General features: G+C 40.8%; 1 protein-coding gene across 3 annotated transcripts in view; it reads left to right on the forward strand.

The window, feature by feature from the left end:
• The window catches only part of LOC124126022, a 103,749-nt gene that overhangs the window by 14,260 nt on the left and 67,625 nt on the right, over nucleotides 1-21,864 (forward strand). For all 3 annotated transcript variants that reach the window (XM_048392802.1, XM_048392803.1, XM_048392804.1), the window contains exons 17-26: nucleotides 1,385-1,507; nucleotides 2,048-2,236; nucleotides 2,886-3,065; nucleotides 6,438-6,650; nucleotides 7,419-7,616; nucleotides 7,951-8,142; nucleotides 18,537-18,782; nucleotides 19,583-19,810; nucleotides 20,660-20,860; nucleotides 21,159-21,388. In XM_048392802.1, the coding sequence (XP_048248759.1) occupies nucleotides 1,385-1,507; nucleotides 2,048-2,236; nucleotides 2,886-3,065; nucleotides 6,438-6,650; nucleotides 7,419-7,616; nucleotides 7,951-8,142; nucleotides 18,537-18,782; nucleotides 19,583-19,810; nucleotides 20,660-20,860; nucleotides 21,159-21,388 (2,000 nt within the window). The remainder of the gene's footprint in view (nucleotides 1-1,384; nucleotides 1,508-2,047; nucleotides 2,237-2,885; nucleotides 3,066-6,437; nucleotides 6,651-7,418; nucleotides 7,617-7,950; nucleotides 8,143-18,536; nucleotides 18,783-19,582; nucleotides 19,811-20,659; nucleotides 20,861-21,158; nucleotides 21,389-21,864) is intronic.

Raw genomic sequence — 21,864 nt, forward strand, 5'->3', positions numbered from 1 at the left:
AATTTCATTTTCAATAGCTAAATGACATAATGGGCACAGCCTCTTCGACTTTTCAGTGGAAATTTTTCTTCCTTATTTGATCATAAGATATAACAATCCGTCACGGTGCCTAAATTGAATAAATGTACTTCGAACGGTTCTTGATGTTAATGTAGATAAGTATTTTTCTGGTTGAATAAGAATCTTAAAGGTTCTATACAAGTCATACGTTGAACTGGTTTCTAAAGTAGAATGCCATTCCTGATAAAACATATTTATAGATTGTTCACGAAATTGTTTGACATCACCAACTGTTTGGTTTAACCATACAAAGCCGGGATGTGATGCCCATGTGATGCCCATGTCGTCTAAATGTTCAAACATATTACATTCTGCAATTCTACATGTTCTTTCACAAAGCGTCTTTTTCCTAATTAGGTGAGCGAGTTTAATGTCATTGGAACACTACGTCAGTTATATTACAACGTGTCAGATGATGAGTGTGTTGAGGAGGGGGAAAGAGGGAGGACAGGGAGTGGGGAGGGCGTGATGAAGCTCTTGAACGTTTACCACTTTGGTAAAAAGAACAGACCTGTGATGACGAATCCAGAAACATATGTTCGTTCACAGGTGTCTTGCATTGCTAAGGGACACAACCCTTCCTGATTACAGAGCTCCTATAAAATGTGACAAGCAGACCTTGCACAGAGACATCAGTTATTTTTTATCGTGAACTCTTTCTGCACATCATTTATATTGTATCGTGCAGAAGCTGGCCATCAGGGAAACCGACCCGATTCTAGACATGCGTAAAAACTTATTTAATCCTAAATAAACAGAAAGAAAATGTTGGAAAAAATGTTTTGTCAGTTCTCAGCTATACCAAGAAGACTCTATGCCTTGCTGATTTGTCAAGGGCATCACACATTCCTCACCAGAGTATACGTATGTCAGTACCTTCGGACAAAGATTTCTCCGAATCATCCCATTGTGTCAAAACTAGCAGACACAACGTCAATTCAGCACAACAAAGCATTCATACATACAAACTCTACATCTCTTCTGCAATCCATCAACTTAAGGTATATGTATGTTCCTACGCCTTGCAGAAAACCTGCTGACCCCGAGTCCATTGTACAATTCCGATTATGTCATTAAGTAATTGTGTATGAGTCCCCAGCAAATAGTGATGAGACCAGGTATTCGCAAAAGACACCAGGAATTCTGGAACAAGAACGCAGTGAAAATGTATATATATACACACATGTGCGGAAACATAACATTTTCGTCTCTAATATTTCTATACATGTCTTTCACGGGATGACATTTTTTGTTCAAAGGGGATATTAATGTTCATTGCCTTTTTCGAAACAGCATAATTCCATTTGTGACCTGTTCACTTCAGATGCTGATGAGTGTACTACGTCTCCTTGTGATGCCTCCTCCCAGAGGTGTGAGAACACTGTCGGCTCCTACAGGTGTGTGTGCAGGCAGGGCTACAGGCCTGGAGACAGAATACTATGTGAAGGTTCGTGCACATTTAGGAATGTACATAATTTAGTTACTTCGTTACCATTGAAGGTTTTTGAAAACATTGCTATTTAGTGGACATGTGTAAATGTGAGTCTCAAACATTTCAACCGTGTTTCATTTCAAGCATTTGCTGCTTATATGTGAAACCAACATGTCTTCATTTTTCCATTTCCTTGACCGAATGTGTTATTGTCACCGACAGTGAATACATGCTGCGTGTGTGGGTATGTATCCTAGTGTCCAAAGTCCTACAGATTCAACGTCCTTGGACTACTACAACAATACCAGTACGAGCCTAGGAGTCCAAGACTGGACTGCGTGGCCTGCTACACTATGTACACCTTGTCCAAGTCGTTAAGTACTATTAGCAACGTCAACACTGACACTATGTTGCATTATTATCATGTATATGTTTTAGCGTGTCACTGTAAGATGATGAATATCATGCATTTTGCCCATATGGTATTAGTCATAAGTAGTTAGGTACTGGCCTTTAATAACACATGTGACAGTGTCTGCTCCCCGTCCTCGTCAGATATCAACGAGTGCAGTGACGGTAATGGCGGCTGCCAGCACGACTGCCAGAACGCCGCCGGCTCCTACACCTGTACCTGCAACCCCGGATTCAAACTGTTTGAAAATGGAACCAACTTGGTGTACATCGTGGAGGGCGAGACAGGCCTCAGGCGACAAGACGTGTACCGTGTTGGCCACTCCTGTGTCCGTAAGTAGCTTCTCTGGCTGTCCATGCAATGCTCGATCGTGATTGGAAGAATCACAATATGGGAGCAATGGAAGATTCACACGATTTATTAATGCATCTGATGGTCATGCATCGATAGCGAGTTAAAACCTCAATAGTTATCGGCAATGGTGTCCTGTGTTAACGAAAGTATTGGTGGAAGGTTATAAGGTATTGCTGGACAGTATACAGTATTGCTTGACGTTATAAAGTATTGTTGGATGTTATGAAGTTTCTGGTCGTTATAAAGTACTGTTGGACGGTTACCAAGGAATTTCCGGATGTTATATAGTATTGCTGGACGTTACAAAGTATTTCCGGATGTTATATAGTATTGCTGGACGTTATAACGTATTGACGGATGTTGTGAGGTGTTGACGGACGTCAAAAAAGTATTGATTGACGTTATAAAGCACTTTTTACTTTTCAGTTTGTTGGATCTAATACCCAGTGTCATTGATAAAGTGAAATTAAGAAAATGTTAATATTTTATGTATAGCAATATGATTAAATTAATTCCATCAATTCCCTCGAAATGTCTTCTGATCAACATATTTAAGAAAACATGTACAAGTGATATCAGCAATGGCGTCATACACACATTTTTATGTCCACATCATCCGTGTTTCAGGGAACCCATGTCCCCGTCCAAGTGATATCAGCAATGGCGTCATACACACTTTGAAGCAGACCTTCTTCTACGAGGATGAGATCATGTACAGCTGCAAGCTGGGCTTCTCCTTGGGCGGCAATGAGAAGAGGACATGTCAAGCAACTGGCACCTGGTCTGGATCTGATCCTACTTGCAATGGTGAGTAGTTGGTATAGCTGTCTCTGCACCAAAATAGTCAGGTAACATATTGACATAGAAACCCTGATGATAGACTAAAATATATTTGTTTATGGTAGAAGACAAGTGTTTAAATTTATGCCGAACATAATGTCAGTCGTTTTCACATGTAGGGATATTGTATATAATAGTGTACTCTCATCCTTACAGCTATCACATGCCTGATGTAATGATATACATTAATTGTTTATTGTTAGGCAAGTTTATCTCTGCAGCCGTTGTACTATCCCAGCCGACTCGTCTCGCATTAAAAGCCGGACTGTGTACTCGCGGGCAGATGACCACGGAGTACGCGTATCACTGTGTCGGATTAACGATTTCGTTAATTCATTGCAAATTAGGTGTGTCGGAGTCGGGGTGGGAGACTGTCGGATTAACGGGTTAAAATAGCACTGATTTAATCGGTTCCAATCATTAGTGCCGGATAAATCTGATGGTCGTATTAACGAGACTTGACTGTAGTATATGTCAGTCAGCTCTCATCCTTACAGCTCATCATCGTGATCATCAATATCATCAGCATCTTTATTCATCATGGATGTCGGCCACAGGCCCATACAACATCAGTTACAATGCAGAAACTAACAGTTGGTGTTTGACATGTGAACACTTTTGTATCTTACTTGTATTGCATAGAATATAAATATTGCCAAATGTCTAACAATATCAATGTTATCAGCAGACATAAATGCATAATAATTAACGTAGGATGAATTTAGTATTCCTTAGGAAGCCTATATATCAAATATATAAAGACAGTATAGAAAGATGATTTAAACTATGACTAGGACAATGTTTTTGTCCCACCCTTTAGTGAAGCTTGTCAGTCTACTTCATCTATTCATTTTAATCGTGGCTTCAACTCTGTTATAAAACAACCAATAGGCTGTCGCTGCTGATTATCCAAAATTTCACCAAAACCTACCCCAAGGGACATTTTTGTAAGTTTTGAAACCCAATTAATTTTACCTTGGGTTATGTCCAACAGCATCATATTATAACATTTTTGGGACAAACGTAATTCCTCCATACATAAAATGAACGTGAACGTCTTCTAGGTTCTAGCAGTTTATCAATCCAACACAGAAAGGCACAGTCCAAATATTGGACAAAAATGAGATTCCATGTTCAAACTTTATTACCTTTGTGCACGTCAGTGTGTCTGTACAGGAAAATCTGCATGGATGTATTTGGTAAAAGCCTTCGGCAAGAAAACAAAAAAACAATTACTCCTCATGCAAAACACACATGTACGAGTGTTCTTTTATCACCGTGTGATAGACTATAACTTTGTGTACAATCATCCAAATCAAACAGCAAACATCGTGGGAATTTTACAGGCTCATCATAAAATTTACACATTGTTTCGGATACTACATTACACTACAATTTTCACATTCTGAATAAACACAAAATACAGCATAATTTACATTCAATACATATTAAAAAAGGCTCTGCACGATGTAATTGATAAACGTACACTATGGATGGCTGAGATTCGACCTGATATCTGATGCAATGCTACAAAAACCCACAAAACCAATGTCTCTGTTGCAACAGACAAACGTAGAACGAACGTTCTAAAACTATGAGTGCATATCACTAATTAAAATATTCCTGTTACTAGTTAACGGTACACCGATATTTGATACTACGTTTATAAGAATAAATGTATACTGCGTATCTTCGACATTCGCCACGACAAAGATGGTTAGAAGTGGACATTTTAATACAAAGAAAGGACTTGCTGCAACCATATTAACAATTTCTAGTTTTGAATTATATTTGAAACCAATGCCCGTGCCTCAGCACGTTGCAATATTAGTGGACGGACTTTGTTATAAAAAACCTTGAAGAAAACAGCATGTGGCAAAGGTGTAAAGTTTCATAAACTTCTTAAAATACTAAATCACGATGTTTTGGTTGGAAAATAGCACTGTTAAAGTTGTTATTCTAGTGAAGGTTATAAATATCTATACCAGTTAACACATTCAATAGGAATTTTCCTAAAATACCACATCTCCCATGAGGAAGGACACATACATTTTTGAAAACAACAATCTTACTTTTATCTAGATTAACACTAAGATTATATTTATTGCAGTGTTCCTGTAATGCGTCTTTGAAGACGTGTTACAGCATCAAAAATAAAAACACATATCATCGACAAAGAACAAAAGAAAAAGATGAGATAAATCAGGATGCAACTGAATATATTTGAAAATATTGAAAACCTAAAGGGACTTAATACACATCCCTGACGAACAGACAAACATAAATTCATAAATAGCCTTAAGACCCTGTAACATTTTTGGGGAGACTCCTCTCTGTTCTATGACGAACCATAATTTAGACCTATTAACCATATCGAATACATCAGATAAATAAAAAAAATCAGAAACGTTACCCTCTTTCTACCCCAAAAGGCGGTTTATTACAGACTGAAAAAATAAATACATTATCCTCGGTAGCATAACTATGGCGAAAACTATGAGTGAAACATTTCCGAAAACACCACACCAAAGGTTTAATCTTGTATTCAAGACCGATATATTAAGTCTGCTTAAGTATATGTCTCCATTATTATTTGTAAATCTCTCTTTCTATGTAATGTGACAATCAAATCAAGAGATAAAGACGTAGGGAAACCACCACAATCGAACAACCTGTTGAATATTAATGTGAGAAAAGGCAACAGAACATTTCCTGAATGTTTCAAGAACTGAATTCAAACTATTCTTATTTTATCTTGAAATCCAAAATTCCTGCAGAAAATGAGTCAATAGTATGAGTACTATATCCGAAAGTATCAATATAATCAGATTTATAGTGGGAAATATATATACTTTGGAAAAAGATCTTCCATTCCTGTAATGTTCTGTTAGATTTGATAACAGCTGGTGTACCCCTAAATCTCTTCACAGTATAAACGACCTACTATTATATGGATCAGCCATCATATTCATATACACGCGCCTCTTTTCTCTTACAGTACATGTAAAACGATTTCTTGTTGATAGACAATACTGTAAAAAATATCACTTCTATATTTTCTAAAGAGTTTAAAATAAGAAGTCTTTCACGTTCTTAGCAAACATAATAATTCACAATCCTTGATCAAACCATGGCTGGGATCCGGGACAATAGATTTCATACAGTCAGCAGCATTAGAAATGTCAGTCAATGACAACATTATTATCACTCATCATTGCCTCTTCTTTTTCCAAAAAACTAAATATATTATCTGAAAACAATTTTGGTAGACAGACATACACAATACCCTCACATCAGCAATGTGATACTGTATATCTCTGTCTGCTCTCATCATCACAGCTGCCACTTGTCCAGGACAGACAAGACAGGGAACTGACGTCCAGAAGCAGAGGGTTGTTCGCATTCATCCGGATACTGCAGTGGCGTTCAAGGAGAAGGTGGTTGTAGAGTGTAGGAAGGAGGGTGACTCCACCTTCAACAAGACCCTCTACTGTGCTTATGACAGCAAGACGAAGAATTATACCTTACAAGGCGACTCACCCATCTGCCCAGGTGAGATATAGTATGACCGTGAGACGAAAACATATGCCTAACAAAATGATTTCCAAAACTGTTTAAGTGAGATGGAGTATAGCATATTTTTTTCGCTGTGACAGCCCTGTAACATAGGCGGTTGTCAGTGACCTTTGGCAATTGGACAAAGTTGAGGAACAATGTTGTGATGACCGACCGGTGAATGACTCGTCATATTGTCAGTTCAAGAGGCATTCCCAGGATAAAGTATATTCCATTATCACATACACTTTGACACAGAAGCAAGAATCAGCTCGTTGAGTTCCAAAGCTTCTGACATCTCATCAAAAACGCAACAGGCACAACATGTTCCGTGATAATCTATCTCTCTTTGAAGATGATCCAGGTAGGTTCTTGCAACGATTTGTGACTCTGGATGAAACCTGGGGTCACCACCATCAACAATCAAAGCAGTGGAAAGTTTTGACACCCTTCATGATGGACCATCTTGCAGAAGGCCATGCAATGAGCGGAGCATATTATGATGCACTTATAGAGAACATAGAAAAAATAGAGAACCTGCTCACGCGAATGATCGTGAAGTGATGGTGATGACACCAGGTGTTCGGAAATAACAGTGAATTAATGGCAATGACCTCATGTCGTCGCAAATCACTGAATATCTTGCCCTCCTTGTGGTGAGTGGAGTTTGAGTTAACAACAGTCGGCCCTGATCAAGTCAAGAGGATAGTTTTCTCGTAAGTAAAGGTAACAATATACATGAATGCATGTTTATTCATGTTTCAGTTGTTGACTGTGGACCTGTGGACGACATCGCTGGATTTCAGAAACCAGACCTTGCTACGATAGGATCAACGTTCGGGATATCCTTTGAGTTCAGTTGCAGTACAGGGGCGACAGCATCAGGAATATCGACTGACAATAACAACACTGTGAGGTGTTTGCAGAATGGTCGGTGGGGGTTTGGTAATCTCACCTGCAAAGGTAAGTTCTCCCCACTGATGCGTTGATTATATCTGGTAGTGCAGTAACTGAAAAATAGTCATACGAAAATATACCTATGGAATTCAGACTGATTTGTTTCTCCGTGTCGGCGTTTTCATTTTAGCTCTTTATGAAAAAAGAAAACTTCTTGGGATACAAATAAATCTGTTCAAGTGTTAAAGTCGTGGAATTTATTACATTCTTACTGAATTGTATATGTGTTCGAGACTGTTCATTAGTGGAATACGCATGTGCTTGACATGTCCCCCGAGATCTAATAGTTCCTACATGTAGCTAGGCACAACACATCTGACTGTCTTATTTGATTCAACAGCTGCGAAGTGCCCGGATCCAGGCACCCCCAGGGGATCGGAGCAGATATTTGACAGCTACGAGCAGGGGAAGGTTCTGGCTTACAGGTGCACAAGACCTGGATTCACACCTGTTCCTGCTGACAACCGTACCTGTGTCTACTCAGCCGCCACCAGGTCGGCATCTTGGAGTGGAAGTGTTCCTGTATGTGAAGGTAATCACTGAGTGGAAGTGTTCCTGTATGTGAAGGTAATCACTGAGTGGAAGTGTTCCTGTATGTGAAGGTAATCACTGGGTGGAAGTGTCCCTGTATGTGAAGGTAATCACTGGGTGGAGGTGTTCCTGTATGTGAAGGTAATCACTGGGTGGAAGTGTTCCTGTATGTGAAGGTAATCACTGGGTGGAAGTGTCCCTGTATGTGAAGGTAATCACTGGGTGGAAGTGTTCCTGTATGTGAAGGTAATCACAGGGTGGAAGTATTCCTGTATGTGAAGGTAATCACTGGATGGAAGTGTTCCTGTATGTGAAGGTAATCACTGGGTGGAAGTGTCCCTGTATGTGAAGGTAATCACTGGGTGGAAGTATTCCTGTATGTGAAGGTAATCACAGGGTGGAAGTATTCCTGTATGTGAAGGTAATCACTGGGTGGAAGTGTTCCTGTATGTGAAGGTAATCACTGGGTGGAAATGTTCCTGTATGTGAAGGTAACCACTGGGTGGAAGTGTTCCTGTATGTGAAGGTAATCACTGGGTGGAAGTGTCCTGGGTGGGAGTGTTCCTGTATGTGAAGGTTATCACTGGGTGGAAGTGTTCCTGTATGTGAAGGTAATCGCTGGGTGGAAGTGTTCCTGTGTGTGAAGGTAACCACTGTGTGGAAATGTTCCTGTATGTGAAGGTTGCCACTTGGTGGAACTGGTTCTGTATGTGAAGGTAATCACTGGGTGGAAGTGTTCCTGTATGTGAAGGTAATCACTGGGTGGAGGTGTTCCTGTATGTGAAGGTAACCGCTGGGTGGAGGTGTTCCTGTGTGTGACGGGAATCAATGGGTGGAAGTGTTCCTGTAGACGAGTTACGCCCCTTTGGAAACACACCATCGTCTAGAATCTGATCATTTACCTTTGGAATTGACCTGTAAGTTCCCTCATATGAATCAAACACATACCAAATTAAAATATGAGGGTGTCACTGAGAAGAAACTAATATGGAATGACGAACTTTTCGAACAACTTTCTAAGCAAACTACAAGAAAGTATAACATATTTTAAACAGTTACTTCTAGATAAACTTGATAACAATATTGAGGAGGCAATTGATGACTTTGTTGAAATTATGCTAACTTCAGCAGCTTGTATAAGAAAAAAATTAAAACTGAACATGGATAAAACTAAAACTTTTAATACTGGATGTAGAATTGCAAGGCGTAACGCCCGCAAAGCGCTGCGAAGATTTAGAACAACCCGTACTAGTATTGACAGAAAAAAAATATTGCGAAAGAAGGAATAAATATAAAAGTTGCTGTTGGAAATACAAATTCGATATGCGTAGACATAGACAAGACAAACTGAAAAAGTCTATTAACGACCCTTCTGCGTTCTGGAAACAAGTACGATCTCTTCAGAATAGATCTTCTGCTACAGATGACATAACAAAGTCGCAGTGGCTTAGTCATTTTAAGAAGGTTTTTTCAAATGATGCAATATTCACTATGGCAACTGATGATATGCAAAATTATTTTAGTGAATGCTACACGGATGTTGATGAAGTTCTGTTTGATTCACCCATTGTTGAAAACGAAATATTAGATGCGATAAATCACCTCAAGAAGGAACAGCAGCTGGTCCTGATGATGTAGTAATCGAAATGTTGAAGTGTTCTAAGTTTGAAGTTATGCCTTTTCTTTGCAAATGTTTTAACAAGCTATTTCAAAATGGAGTTTTCCCAAGCAATTGGTCATGTTCTATAATAATCCCCCTGCATAAAATAGGAGACAGGAGTGACCCAGATAACTATAGACGTATTTCATTAATAAGCATTTTAGGAAAAGTATTTACTACAATATTAAACAATATAATTTCAAAATGGGCGACCCTGCGTGATAAGATTCCTGAATTTCAAGCTGGCTTCAGAAAAAGTTATTCCACCGTAGATCATGTATTTACACTTTATGCACTTATTCAAAAAACCTTGTCACGGCGTAAGCATAAACTGTATGTAGCATTTGTAGATTTTAAAAAGGCTTTTCATTCTGTCAATGGCTTTAAGCTATGGGTGGGTCTACGAAAAGCTGGTTTACGTGGGAAAATGTTTACTATTATAAAATCAATGTATTCTAATGTGAGACCATGTGTTCGTTGTGGGGATAGTTTAACAGATTTCTTTGATTGTCCTTTGGGCCTATATTTTGAGTCCGATCTTATTTTCATTTTTCATTGATGAATTATATTACGAAATAGCTGCCAGTAGTAAACATGGTATCCAAATGTTCCCAGATTGGATAGAAATATTAATGCTACTTTTCGCAGATGATGTCATTCTAGTGTCAGATACTGTTATTGGTCTTCAAAGGCAATTAAATATTTTAAGTACGTACACCAAAGAATGGAAATTATCAATAAACTTGGAAAAACTAAAATTGTGATCTTCAGAAAAGGTGGTCCAATAACGTCGAAAGAGAGATGGTCATTCGATGGTCAGTTAGTCAATATAGTAGATCACTACTCATATTTAGGAATCTGGTTCTCACACACAATGAATTAGAAAAAATGTGCCCTTGACTTGTCCTTGACTTGACTTGTCCCAAAGAAAGCTTTAATAAGTGTAATGTCTATTTCTCATAAAGTGGGATCGATGTTACCTAATATTTTCTTTAAGCTTCTTGATACCAAGATACAACCAATTTTATTGTATGGTTCTGAAGTATGGGGATTTCAACGTTATGACTGTTTAGAGAAGGTTCATTTATTAGCATGTAAAAAGTTTCTTTGTGTTGGATCTTCTACACCAAATTGCATGGTTTATGGTGAATGTGGTAGATACCCATTATATATTAATTCTCAGATCAGATGTTTAAAATACTGGTTTAAAATTCTTCATATGCATGAACAACGTCTCCCCAAATTAGCTTATAACATGCTTCTACATTTAGATAACATGGGAAAGAATACTTGGACATCGCATATAACAAATCTTTTATTTTCGCATGGTTTTGGTTTTATATGGCTATGTGAGTCAGTTGGAAATGTAAATATGTTTCTTAATGAATTTCGGAATCGGTCTATAAATATGTTCTACCAAGAATGGCACTCCACTTTAGAGCATAGTTCACGTTATGAATATTACAAAACTTTCAAGACTTTACTTCAACCAGAAATAAATTTATCAGTACTCACTACGGAAAACTTAAGAAAACAGTTAATTAAATAGCGACTTGGTTTGCTAGACCTACATGTATTTGTAAATGAAGGAAGAAAACTGTCCATTGAAAAAATGAAAAGAATTTGTCCATTGTGTAATCTAGAGATAGAAAATGAAATTCATTTTGTGTTTGTCTGTCCATTTTACAATGATCTCCGAAAGAAATATATAAAAGATTATTTAATAGCAATGTCACCGATAAACGCCTTTGTAGTTATGCTGACGACAAAGAACGAATCAAATATATTAAGTTTTTCTCTTTATATTAAGCATGCATTAGCCGAATGAAATGAATTAATCAAACAACGTTAACGTGTATATCCCAATGTGTAACAAATATAACTAGTAACTGGGTGGAAGTGTTTCTGTATGTGAAGGTAATCACTGGGTTGAAGTGTTCCTGTATGTGAAGGTAATCACTGGGTTGAAGTGTTCCTGTATGTGAAGGTAATCGCTGTGTGGAAGTGTTCCTGTATGTGAAGGTAATCACTGGGTGGAGGTGTTCCTGTATGTGAAGGTAATCACTAGGTGGAAGTGTTCCTGTATGTGAAGGTAACCACTGGGTTGAAGTGTTCCTGTATGTGAAGGTAACCACTGGGTGGAAGTGTTCCTGTATGTGAAGGTAATCACTGGGTGGAGGTGTTCCTGTATGTGAAGGTAACCACTGGGTGGAAGTGTTCCTGTATGTGAAGGTAATCACTGGGTGGAGGTGTTCCTGTATGTGAAGGTAATCACTGGGTGGAAGTGTTCCTGTATGTGAAGGTAACCACTGGGTTGAAGTGTTCCTGTATGTGAAGGTAACCACTGGGTGGAAGTGTTCCTGTATGTGAAGGTAATCACTGGGTGGAGGTGTTCCTGTATGTGAAGGTAACCACTGGGTGGAAGTGTTCCTGTATGTGAAGGTAATCACTGGGTGGAGGTGTTCCTGTATGTGAAGGTAATCACTGGGTGGAAGTGTTCCTGTATGTGAAGGTAACCACTGGGTGGAAGTGTTCCTGTATGTGAAGGTAACCACTGGGTGGAAGTGTTCCTGTATGTGAAGGTAATCACTGGGTGGAGGTGTTCCTGTATGTGAAGGTAACCACTGGGTGGAAGTGTTCCTGTATGTGAAGGTAATCACTGGGTGGAGGTGTTCCTGTATGTGAAGGTAACCGCTGGGTGGAGGTGTTCCTGTATGTGAAGGTAATCGCTGGGTGAGGTGTTCCTCTATGTGAAGGTAACCACTGGGTGGAAGTGTTCCTGTATGTGAAGGTAATCACTGGGTGGAAGTGTTCCTGTATGTGAAGGTAATCACTTGGTAGAAGTGTTCCTGTATGTGAAGGTAATCACTGGGTGGAGGTGTTCCTGTATGTGAAGGTAACCACTGGGTGGAGGTGTTCCTGTATGTGAAGGTTATCACTGGGTGGAGGTGTTCCTCCATGTGAAGGTAACCACTGGGTGGAAGTGTTCCTGTATGTGAAGGTAATCGCTGGGTGAGGTGTTCCTCTATGTGAAGGTAACCACTGGGTGGAAGTGTTCCTGTATGTGACGGTAATCAATGGGTGGAAGTGTTCCTGTTTATGAAGGTAATCACTGGTTGGAAGTGTTCCTGTATGTGAAGGTAATCACTGAGTGGAAATGTTCCTGTATGTGAAGGTAATCAATGGGTGGAGGTGTTCCTGTATGTGAAGGTAACCACTGGGTGGAAGTGTTCCCGTATGTGAAGGTAATCACTGAGTGGAAGTGTTCCTGTATGTGAAGGTAATCACTGGGTGGAGGTGTTCCTGTATGTGAAGGTAATCACTGGGTGGAAGTGTTCCTGTATGTGAAGGTAATCACTGGGTGGAAGTGTTCCTGTATGTGAAGGTAACCACTGGGTGGAAGTGTTCCTGTATGTGAAGGTTATCACTAGATTGAAGTGTTCCTGTATGTGAAGGTAATCACTGGGTGGAGGTGTTCCTGTATGTGAAGGTAATCACTGGGTGGAAGTGTTCCTGTATGTGAAGGTAATCACTGGGTGGAAGTGTTCCTGTATGTGAAGGTAACCACTGGGTGGAAGTGTTCCTGTATGTGAAGGTTATCACTAGATTGAAGTGTTCCTGTATGTGAAGGTAATCACTGGGTGGAGGTGTTCCTGTATGTGAAGGTAATCACTGGGTGGAAGTGTTCCTGTATGTGAAGGTAATCACTGGGTGGAAGTGTTCCTGTATGTGAAGGTAATCACTGGGTGGAAGTGTTCCTGTATGTGAAGGTAAACACTGGGTGGAAGTGTTCCTGTATGTGAAGGTAGCCACTGGGTAAAAGTGTCCCTGTATGTGAAGGTAATCACTAGGTGGAAGTGTTCCTGTATGTGAAGGTAATCACTGGGTGGAAGTGTTCCTGTATGTGAAGTAAGTAACTGGGTGGAAGTGTTTCTGTATGTGAAGGTAACCACTGGGTGGAAGTGTTCCTGTATGTGACGGTAATCACTGGGTGGAAGTGTTCCTGTTTATGAAGGTAATCACTGGTTGGAAGTGTTCCTGTATGTGAAGGTAACCACTGGGTGGAAGTGTTCCTGTATGTGAAGGTTATCACTAGATTGAAGTGTTCCTGTATGTGAAGGTAATCACTGGGTGGAGGTGTTCCTGTATGTGAAGGTAATCACTGAGTGGAAGTGTTCCTGTATGTGAAGGTAATCACTGGGTGGAGGTGTTCCTGTATGTGAAGGTAATCACTGGGTGGAAGTGTTCCTGTATGTGAAGGTAATCACTGGGTGGAAGTGTTCCTGTATGTGAAGGTAATCACTGGGTGGAAGTGTTCCTGTATGTGAAGGTAAACACTGGGTGGAAGTGTTCCTGTATGTGAAGGTAGCCACTGGGTAAAAGTGTCCCTGTATGTGAAGGTAATCACTAGGTGGAAGTGTTCCTGTATGTGAAGGTAATCACTGGGTGGAAGTGTTCCTGTATGTGAAGTAAGTAACTGGGTGGAAGTGTTTCTGTATGTGAAGGTAACCACTGGGTGGAAGTGTTCCTGTATGTGACGGTAATCACTGGGTGGAAGTGTTCCTGTTTATGAAGGTAATCACTGGTTGGAAGTGTTCCTGTATGTGAAGGTTATCACTAGATTGAAGTGTTCCTGTATGTGAAGGTAATCACTGGGTGGAGGTGTTCCTGTATGTGAAGGTAATCACTGGGTGGAAGTGTTCCTGTATGTGAAGGTAATCACTGGGTGGAGGTGTTCCTGTATGTGAAGGTAATCACTGGGTGGAAGTGTTCCTGTATGTGAAGGTAATCACTGGGTGGAAGTGTTCCTGTATGTGAAGGTAATCACTGGGTGGAAGTGATCCTGTATGTGAAGGTAAACACTGGGTGGAAGTGTTCCTGTATGTGAAGGTAGCCACTGGGTGGAAGTGTTCCTGTATGTGACGGTAATCACTGGGTGGAAGTGTTCCTGTTTATGAAGGTAATCACTGGTTGGAAGTGTTCCTGTATGTGAAGGTAATCACTGAGTGGAAATGTTCCTGTATGTGAAGGTAATCAATGGGTGGAGGTGTTCCTGTATGTGAAGGTAACCACTGGGTGGAAGTGTTCCCGTATGTGAAGGTAATCACTGGGTGGAAGTGTTCCTGTATGTGAAGGTAACCACTGGGTGGAAGTGTTCCCGTATGTGAAGGTAATCACTGGGTGGAAGTGTTCCCGTATGTGAAGGTAATCACTGGGTGGAAGTGTTCCCGTATGTGAAGGTAATCACTGGGTGGAAGTGTTCCTGTATGTGAAGGTAATCACTGGGTGGAAGTGTTCCTGTATGTGACGGTAATCACTGGGTGGAAGTGTTCCTGTATGTGAAGTAAGTAACTGGGTGGAAGTGTTCCTGTATGTGAAGGTAAACACTGGGTGGAAGTGTTCCTGTATGTGAAGGTAGCCACTGGGTAAAAGTGTCCCTGTATGTGAAGGTTATCACTAGATTGAAGTGTTCCTGTATGTGAAGTAAGTAACTGGGTGGAAGTGTTCCTGTATGTGACGATAATCACTGGGTGGAAGTGTTCCTGTTTATGAAGGTAATCACTGGTTGGAAGTGTTCCTGTATGTGAAGTTAGTAACTGGGTGGAAGTGTTCCTGTATGTGAAGGTAATCACTGGGTGGAGGTGTTCCTGTATGTGAAGGTATTCACTGAGTGGAAATGTTCCTGTATGTGAAGGTAATCAATGGGTGGAGGTGTTCCTGTATGTGAAGGTAACCACTGGGTGGAAGTGTTCCCGTATGTGAAGGTAATCACTGGGTGGAAGTGTTCCTGTATGTGAAGGTAATCACTGGGTGGAAGTGTTTCTCTATGTGAAGGTATTCACTGGGTGGAAGTGTTCCTGTATGTGAAGGTAATCACTGGGTGGAAGTGTTTCTCTATGTGAAGGTATTCACTGGGTGGAAGTGTTTCTCTATGTGAAGGTATTCACTGGGTGGAAGTGTTCCTGTATGTGAAGGTATTCACTGGGTGGAAGTGTTCCTGTATGTGAAGGTATTCACTGGGTGGAAATGTTCCTGTATGTGAAGGTAATCACTGAGTGGAAGTGTTTCTCTATGTGAAGGTATTCACTGGGTGGAAGTGTTTCTCTATGTGAAGGTATTCACTAGGTGGAAGTGTTCCTGTATGTGAAGGTATTCACTGGGTGGAAGTGTTCCTGTATGTGAAGGTAATCACTGGGTGGAAGTGTTCCTGTATGTGAAGGTAATCACTGGGTGGAAGTGTTTCTCTATGTGAAGGTATTCACTGGGTGGAAGTGTTCCTGTATGTGAAGGTAATCACTGGGTGGAAGTGTTCCTGTATGTGAAGGTAATCACTGGGTGGAAGTGTTTCTCTATGTGAAGGTATTCACTGGGTGGAAGTGTTTCTCTATGTGAAGGTATTCACTGGGTGGAAGTGTTCCTGTATGTGAAGGTAATCACTGAGTGGAAATGTTCCTGTATGTGAAGGTAATCAATGGGTGGAGGTGTTCCTGTATGTGAAGGTAACCACTGGGTGGAAGTGTTCCCGTATGTGAAGGTAATCACTGGGTGGAAGTGTTCCTGTATGTGAAGGTAATCACTGGGTGGAAGTGTTCCTGTATGTGAAGGTAATCACTGGATGGAAGTGTTCCTGTATGTGAAGGTATTCACTGGGTGGAAGTGTTCCTGTATGTGAAGGTAAACACTGGGTGGAAGTGTTCCTCTATGTGAAGGTAAACACTGGGTGGAAGTGTTCCTGTATGTGAAGGTAATCACTGGGTGGAAGTGTTCCTGTATGTGAAGGAAATCACTGGGTGGAGGTGTTCCTGTATGTGAAGGTAATCACTGGATGGAAGTGTTCCTGTATGTGAAGGTAATCACTGGGTGGAGGTGTTCCTGTATGTGAAGGTAAACACTGGGTGGAAGTGTTCCTCTATGTGAAGGTAAACACTTGGGTGGAAGTGTTCCTGTATGTGAAGGTAATCACTGGGTGGAAGTGTTCCTGTATGTGATGTTAGTAACTGGGTGGAAGTGTTCCTGTATGTGAAGTTAGTAACTGGGTGGGAGTGTTCCTGTATGTGAAGGTAATCACTGGGTGGAAGTGTTCCTGTGTGTGAAGGTAATCACTGGGTGGAAGTGTTCCTGTATGTGAAGGTAATCACTGGGTGGAAGTGTTCCTGTATGTGATGGAAATCACTGGGTGGAGGTGTTCCTGTATGTGAAGGTAATCACTGGATGGAAGTGTTCCTGTATGTGAAGGTAATGACTGGGTGGAAATGTTCCTGTATGTGAAGGTAATCACTGGGTGGAAGTGTTTCTCTATGTGAAGGTAATCACTGGATGGAAGTGTTCCTGTATGTGAAGGTATTCACTGGGTGGAAGTGTTCCTGTATGTGAAGGTAAACACTGGGTGGAAGTGTTCCTCTATGTGAAGGTAAACACTGGGTGGAAGTGTTCCTGTATGTGAAGGTAATCACTGGGTGGAAGTGTTCCTGTATGTGAAGGAAATCACTGGGTGGAGGTGTTCCTGTATGTGAAGGTAATCACTGGATGGAAGTGTTCCTGTATGTGAAGGTAATCACTGGGTGGAGGTGTTCCTGTATGTGAAGGTAAACACTGGGTGGAAGTGTTCCTCTATGTGAAGGTAAACACTGGGTGGAAGTGTTCCTGTATGTGAAGGTAATCACTGGGTGGAAGTGTTCCTGTATGTGATGTTAGTAACTGGGTGGAAGTGTTCCTGTATGTGAAGTTAGTAACTGGGTGGGAGTGTTCCTGTATGTGAAGGTAATCACTGGGTGGAAGTGTTCCTGTGTGTGAAGGTAATCACTGGGTGGAAGTGTTCCTGTATGTGAAGGTAATCACTGGGTGGAAGTGTTCCTGTATGTGATGGAAATCACTGGGTGGAGGTGTTCCTGTATGTGAAGGTAATCACTGGATGGAAGTGTTCCTGTATGTGAAGGTAATCACTGGGTGGAAATGTTCCTGTATGTGAAGGTAATCACTGGGTGGAAGTGTTCCTGTGTGTGAAGGTAATCACTGGGTGGAAGTGTTCCTGTATGTGAAGGTAATCACTGGGTGGAGGTGTTCCTGTATGTGATGGAAATCACTGGGTGGAGGTGTTCCTGTATGTGAAGGTAATCACTGGATGGAAGTGTTCCTCTATGTGAAGGTAATCAATGGGTGGAGGTGTTCCTGTATGTGAAGGTAATCACTGGGTGGAAGTGTTCCTGTATGTGAAGGTAATCACTGGGTGGAAGTGTTCCTGTATGTGAAGGTAATCACTGGGTGGAAGTGTTCCTGTATGTGAAGGTAATCAGTGGGTGGAAGTGATCCTGTATGTGAAGGTGATCACTGGGTGGAAGTGTTTCTCTATGTGAAGGTAATCACTGGTTGGAAGTGTTCCTGTATGTGAAGGTGATCACTGAAATGAAGTGTTCCTGTATGTGAAGGTAATCAATGGATGGATTTGTTAAAGTCATATTGTATATTAAATTATTGTACTTTTGATGCAGATACCTAATGCAAACCGGATTACTGTTTATTGTCATACAGATACACACTCAAAGTCCAAGTATGTATTGACTAACTGTATGATGTAATGCAGATATAAACTTCAAATCCTGACATATTGAATTACTGTATGTTGTAAAACAGTCACACACGTCGCTCCCTGATGCATATAGAATTATTATATATTGTTATACAGTCACACACGTGATGTCCTATTGCATATTGAATTACTGTTTATTGTTTTACAGATACAAGTCCCCCGGTGTTTACCAACTGTGACGGTGACAGGACCATTACTATAGACAAGATGCAGGCACCAAGCATCACCATCCCCTCTGTTCAAGACAACTCAGGTTTTCTGAGCATGACAGGTTTCACCATCCCCACCGGCTTCAATCCTGCAGACCCAGTGTTCAGGAACACGGAAGTGACGTATGAAGTAACCGATGGCGCTGGTCGACATGCTCAGTGCAAGTTCCAGATCAATGTCAGAGGTAGAATGTCAAGGAGCTCTCCATCAAACACAGTTATCACTTATACACGGATCTCTCGAGTTCAGTGTGTTCCTTCAGTGTTAAATACGCATTTCACGCACCCTGAAAAAACACACACACTCACACACCCACACACTCACACACACTCACAAACTCACAATATCAACAGCACTCTTTTGTTTGCTCAGCTTTAAATATCCATGATAACGTACATACATTTAAACACACACTCATACACACAGATTTACACTCACACACATACTCACACAACCACAATCAGAAACACACACACACCACTTAATGTAACAAATGTTATATTTGGGATAACACTTTTTGAGGAAGGTACAATTTCGAGTCCTTTTTTGCGTTAAGTCGGGGTTTGAAGTCCAAATGTTACTAGAATCTGTACAGTGATTACAAGAACATGTTATCCCAAACGTAAAATGTGTCACATTTGAGCACTTTCTAAATGGCATTGTGTGTTCCTAGCTTTTGGCCATGGGAGCCGTGCTAATTTACACTTGTCAGAGGGGAAGATAGTTGTCGGAATTTTAGTTTACCCGGCAAGGACTCAACCCCAAAATGTACTAGTGTCTTTACTTTTAATACTAAGAAAAGAGCTATCTCAAAAATAACATTTTTTTACATTTGATAGCTTTCTAAATGACATTGTATGTTCCTAATCACCAAATGTGTTCTTTCTTACACTAATATGTAAGACGAAGGTAGATGTAAGTTATATTTTCATAAACTAGTTATTAAAGTTGAAAGGTTAATCAAAATATCTTATGACTTTTCAGAAAGAGGTTCCATCACTCTGGACTGTCCTAATGTGACATACAATGTGACAACAACATCTACAACTCACAAGATCACCGACATCATCAGCCACTCTGGCGGAACACTGACCTCCGACCCTACAATCACCGCCAGTTTGTCCAATGTGGGGACATTCCATGACTACAGAGTGACGCTACGCACCGACCAGGGATTTGAAGAAACATGTGCCTTCCAAGTTCTAATCAAAGGTATACTCCCATTATTCTCAAGCTCGTGCTTTATTCTTCGACAAAACGTTTAAACTCGAAACAATTGTTTGTGTCTGATAAGAGTGTTGTTTAAGAGGATAATATTATTCAAATATAATGCACACACACTTTCCTTCAGAAGCGTTGTGGACTCAGAACAATAAATACATATTTCAAGTAGGATTTCTATTGATAGCGCTAATCATACTAATATATGTACCAATCCCTAGCAATGACAGAGCACGAACAGGATAGTAGGTGTTTAAGAGGACTTGCAAGTGATTGTTGGGAATTAAAGCCACAAAAAAAACATGTCCATTATCATCAGAAATCTCTACTAAATGCAGAGTTCATTCCACGACTCCGACTACATCATAAGCATGCGTTAATGACTCACTATCAGTTAGTGATGGCACCAGGTGTTGGCACAAGGGTGAGCGTATCCTGCCAGTCACAAACACATGCAAAGACAAGTCTATTGTTAAACCGAAAACACACGGGATTATATGGTGCAAGTCAACATAAGGAATTGCATCTGACATACTGTCATTCACTGATCCGTCAAATTTGAAACTATCCTCCACGGTTCTACCATAGAGATGTTTGAAAGCTTTACTGGGGCCTACGATATTGTAATCCTGATCAAACAACTTTGGTGCAAGTGTTGTGTGACGCTATTTGAAATCATTGACGAAAGAGCATGTTCGATTCAATTGTACCTCAAAAGTTGTGAACTGTGCACGTCAAAGGCTGCAACTGCTGGAATATTGCTTGACTTAATAAAGAGAAAGTTGATATAGGAAAATGGAAGTCTTGTCACACATTTAGTGCTTGCCTTTCTTGTTTAAGCTGGACAATGTTTCCGTGAATTGACCAACACTCCACAGAACGCCGACATTACTCGCTCCAACAACACCGACGGCAGCATCCTCTCCTACGTCGTCACCTGCAACAGTGAACATGCGTTTGCTGACGGCTCCACAAGTCGGACATACAACTGTTCGGGCGGAAATGTCTGGTCACCATCCCTCCCCCTAGAGGACTGTTTACGTAGGTGGAACTGCTACTGGATAACAGTGACTAGACCATAAACCAAGTTTTATAACCTGAAGGGTTTAGTACACATTTCTTTCTTGAAATTTACACTTACCGGTTTTTACAGGCTAAAGACGAATCTTTCTCCTATTTTCTCTCTTTCTCTCTCTCCCCCTCTATCCCTCCCCCTCTCTCTCTATATATCTCTTTCGCTCTCTCTCTCTCCCCCTCCCCCTCCCTCTCTCTCTATCTCTTTCTCTCTGTGTATATGTTCATGTTGACATTTCCACATCTTGTATACCTTCTCCTGCAGCCACCACAACAACTGAGTACACGTACAGTGTCAGCTTGGATCTGAAGAGTGATGGTCCGGTTCCCTCAAACACTGCATGCCGTGACAACCTGAACCAGTTTTACAACGATGTGATATCCCCTGCATCATCCGGCATCAACAGTCTGTGTCCGATTCAGGGACAGCTGCGCGACTATTACCGCTTCACTGTCGCCGAGGCCATCTTTGTTGGTGCTCTCAGTCTCTTTGATGTACGTGAACATGTCTACAGGGATTTTATTCTGTGTTCAAGTATTGAATCGGTATATGCTCTAGCGGTGGGGCTACAAAGTGATAGCATTGCAATCGGAGTTTGTAAACTAAGTTAATTAATATTCAATTATCATTAATATTAGAAATAGAAAAGATCCTGACAAACACAGTTGCCACGAATAAAGTGTTCTTTTAATACCCCTGATTCTTGAAACCTCGTATCAATTAATTTCAGTCCCCTGATGCTTTCACGGTGTACAGTGTGCAGTACATGTTCAGTACACTGATGCTATCACGGTGTACAATATGAAGTACATGTTCAGTACACTGATGCATTCACGGTGTACAATGTGAAGTACATGTTCAGTACACTGATGCTATCACGGTGTACAGTGTGAAGTACATGTTCAGTACACTGATGCTATCACGGTGTACAGTGTGAAGTACATGTTCAGTACACTGATGCTATCACGGT

The sequence above is a fragment of the Haliotis rufescens genome, unplaced genomic scaffold (genome assembly GCF_023055435.1).
Source record: "Haliotis rufescens isolate VD_foot unplaced genomic scaffold, xgHalRufe1.0.p SCAF_11, whole genome shotgun sequence".
NCBI classification, from domain to species: Eukaryota; Metazoa; Mollusca; class Gastropoda; order Lepetellida; family Haliotidae; genus Haliotis; species Haliotis rufescens.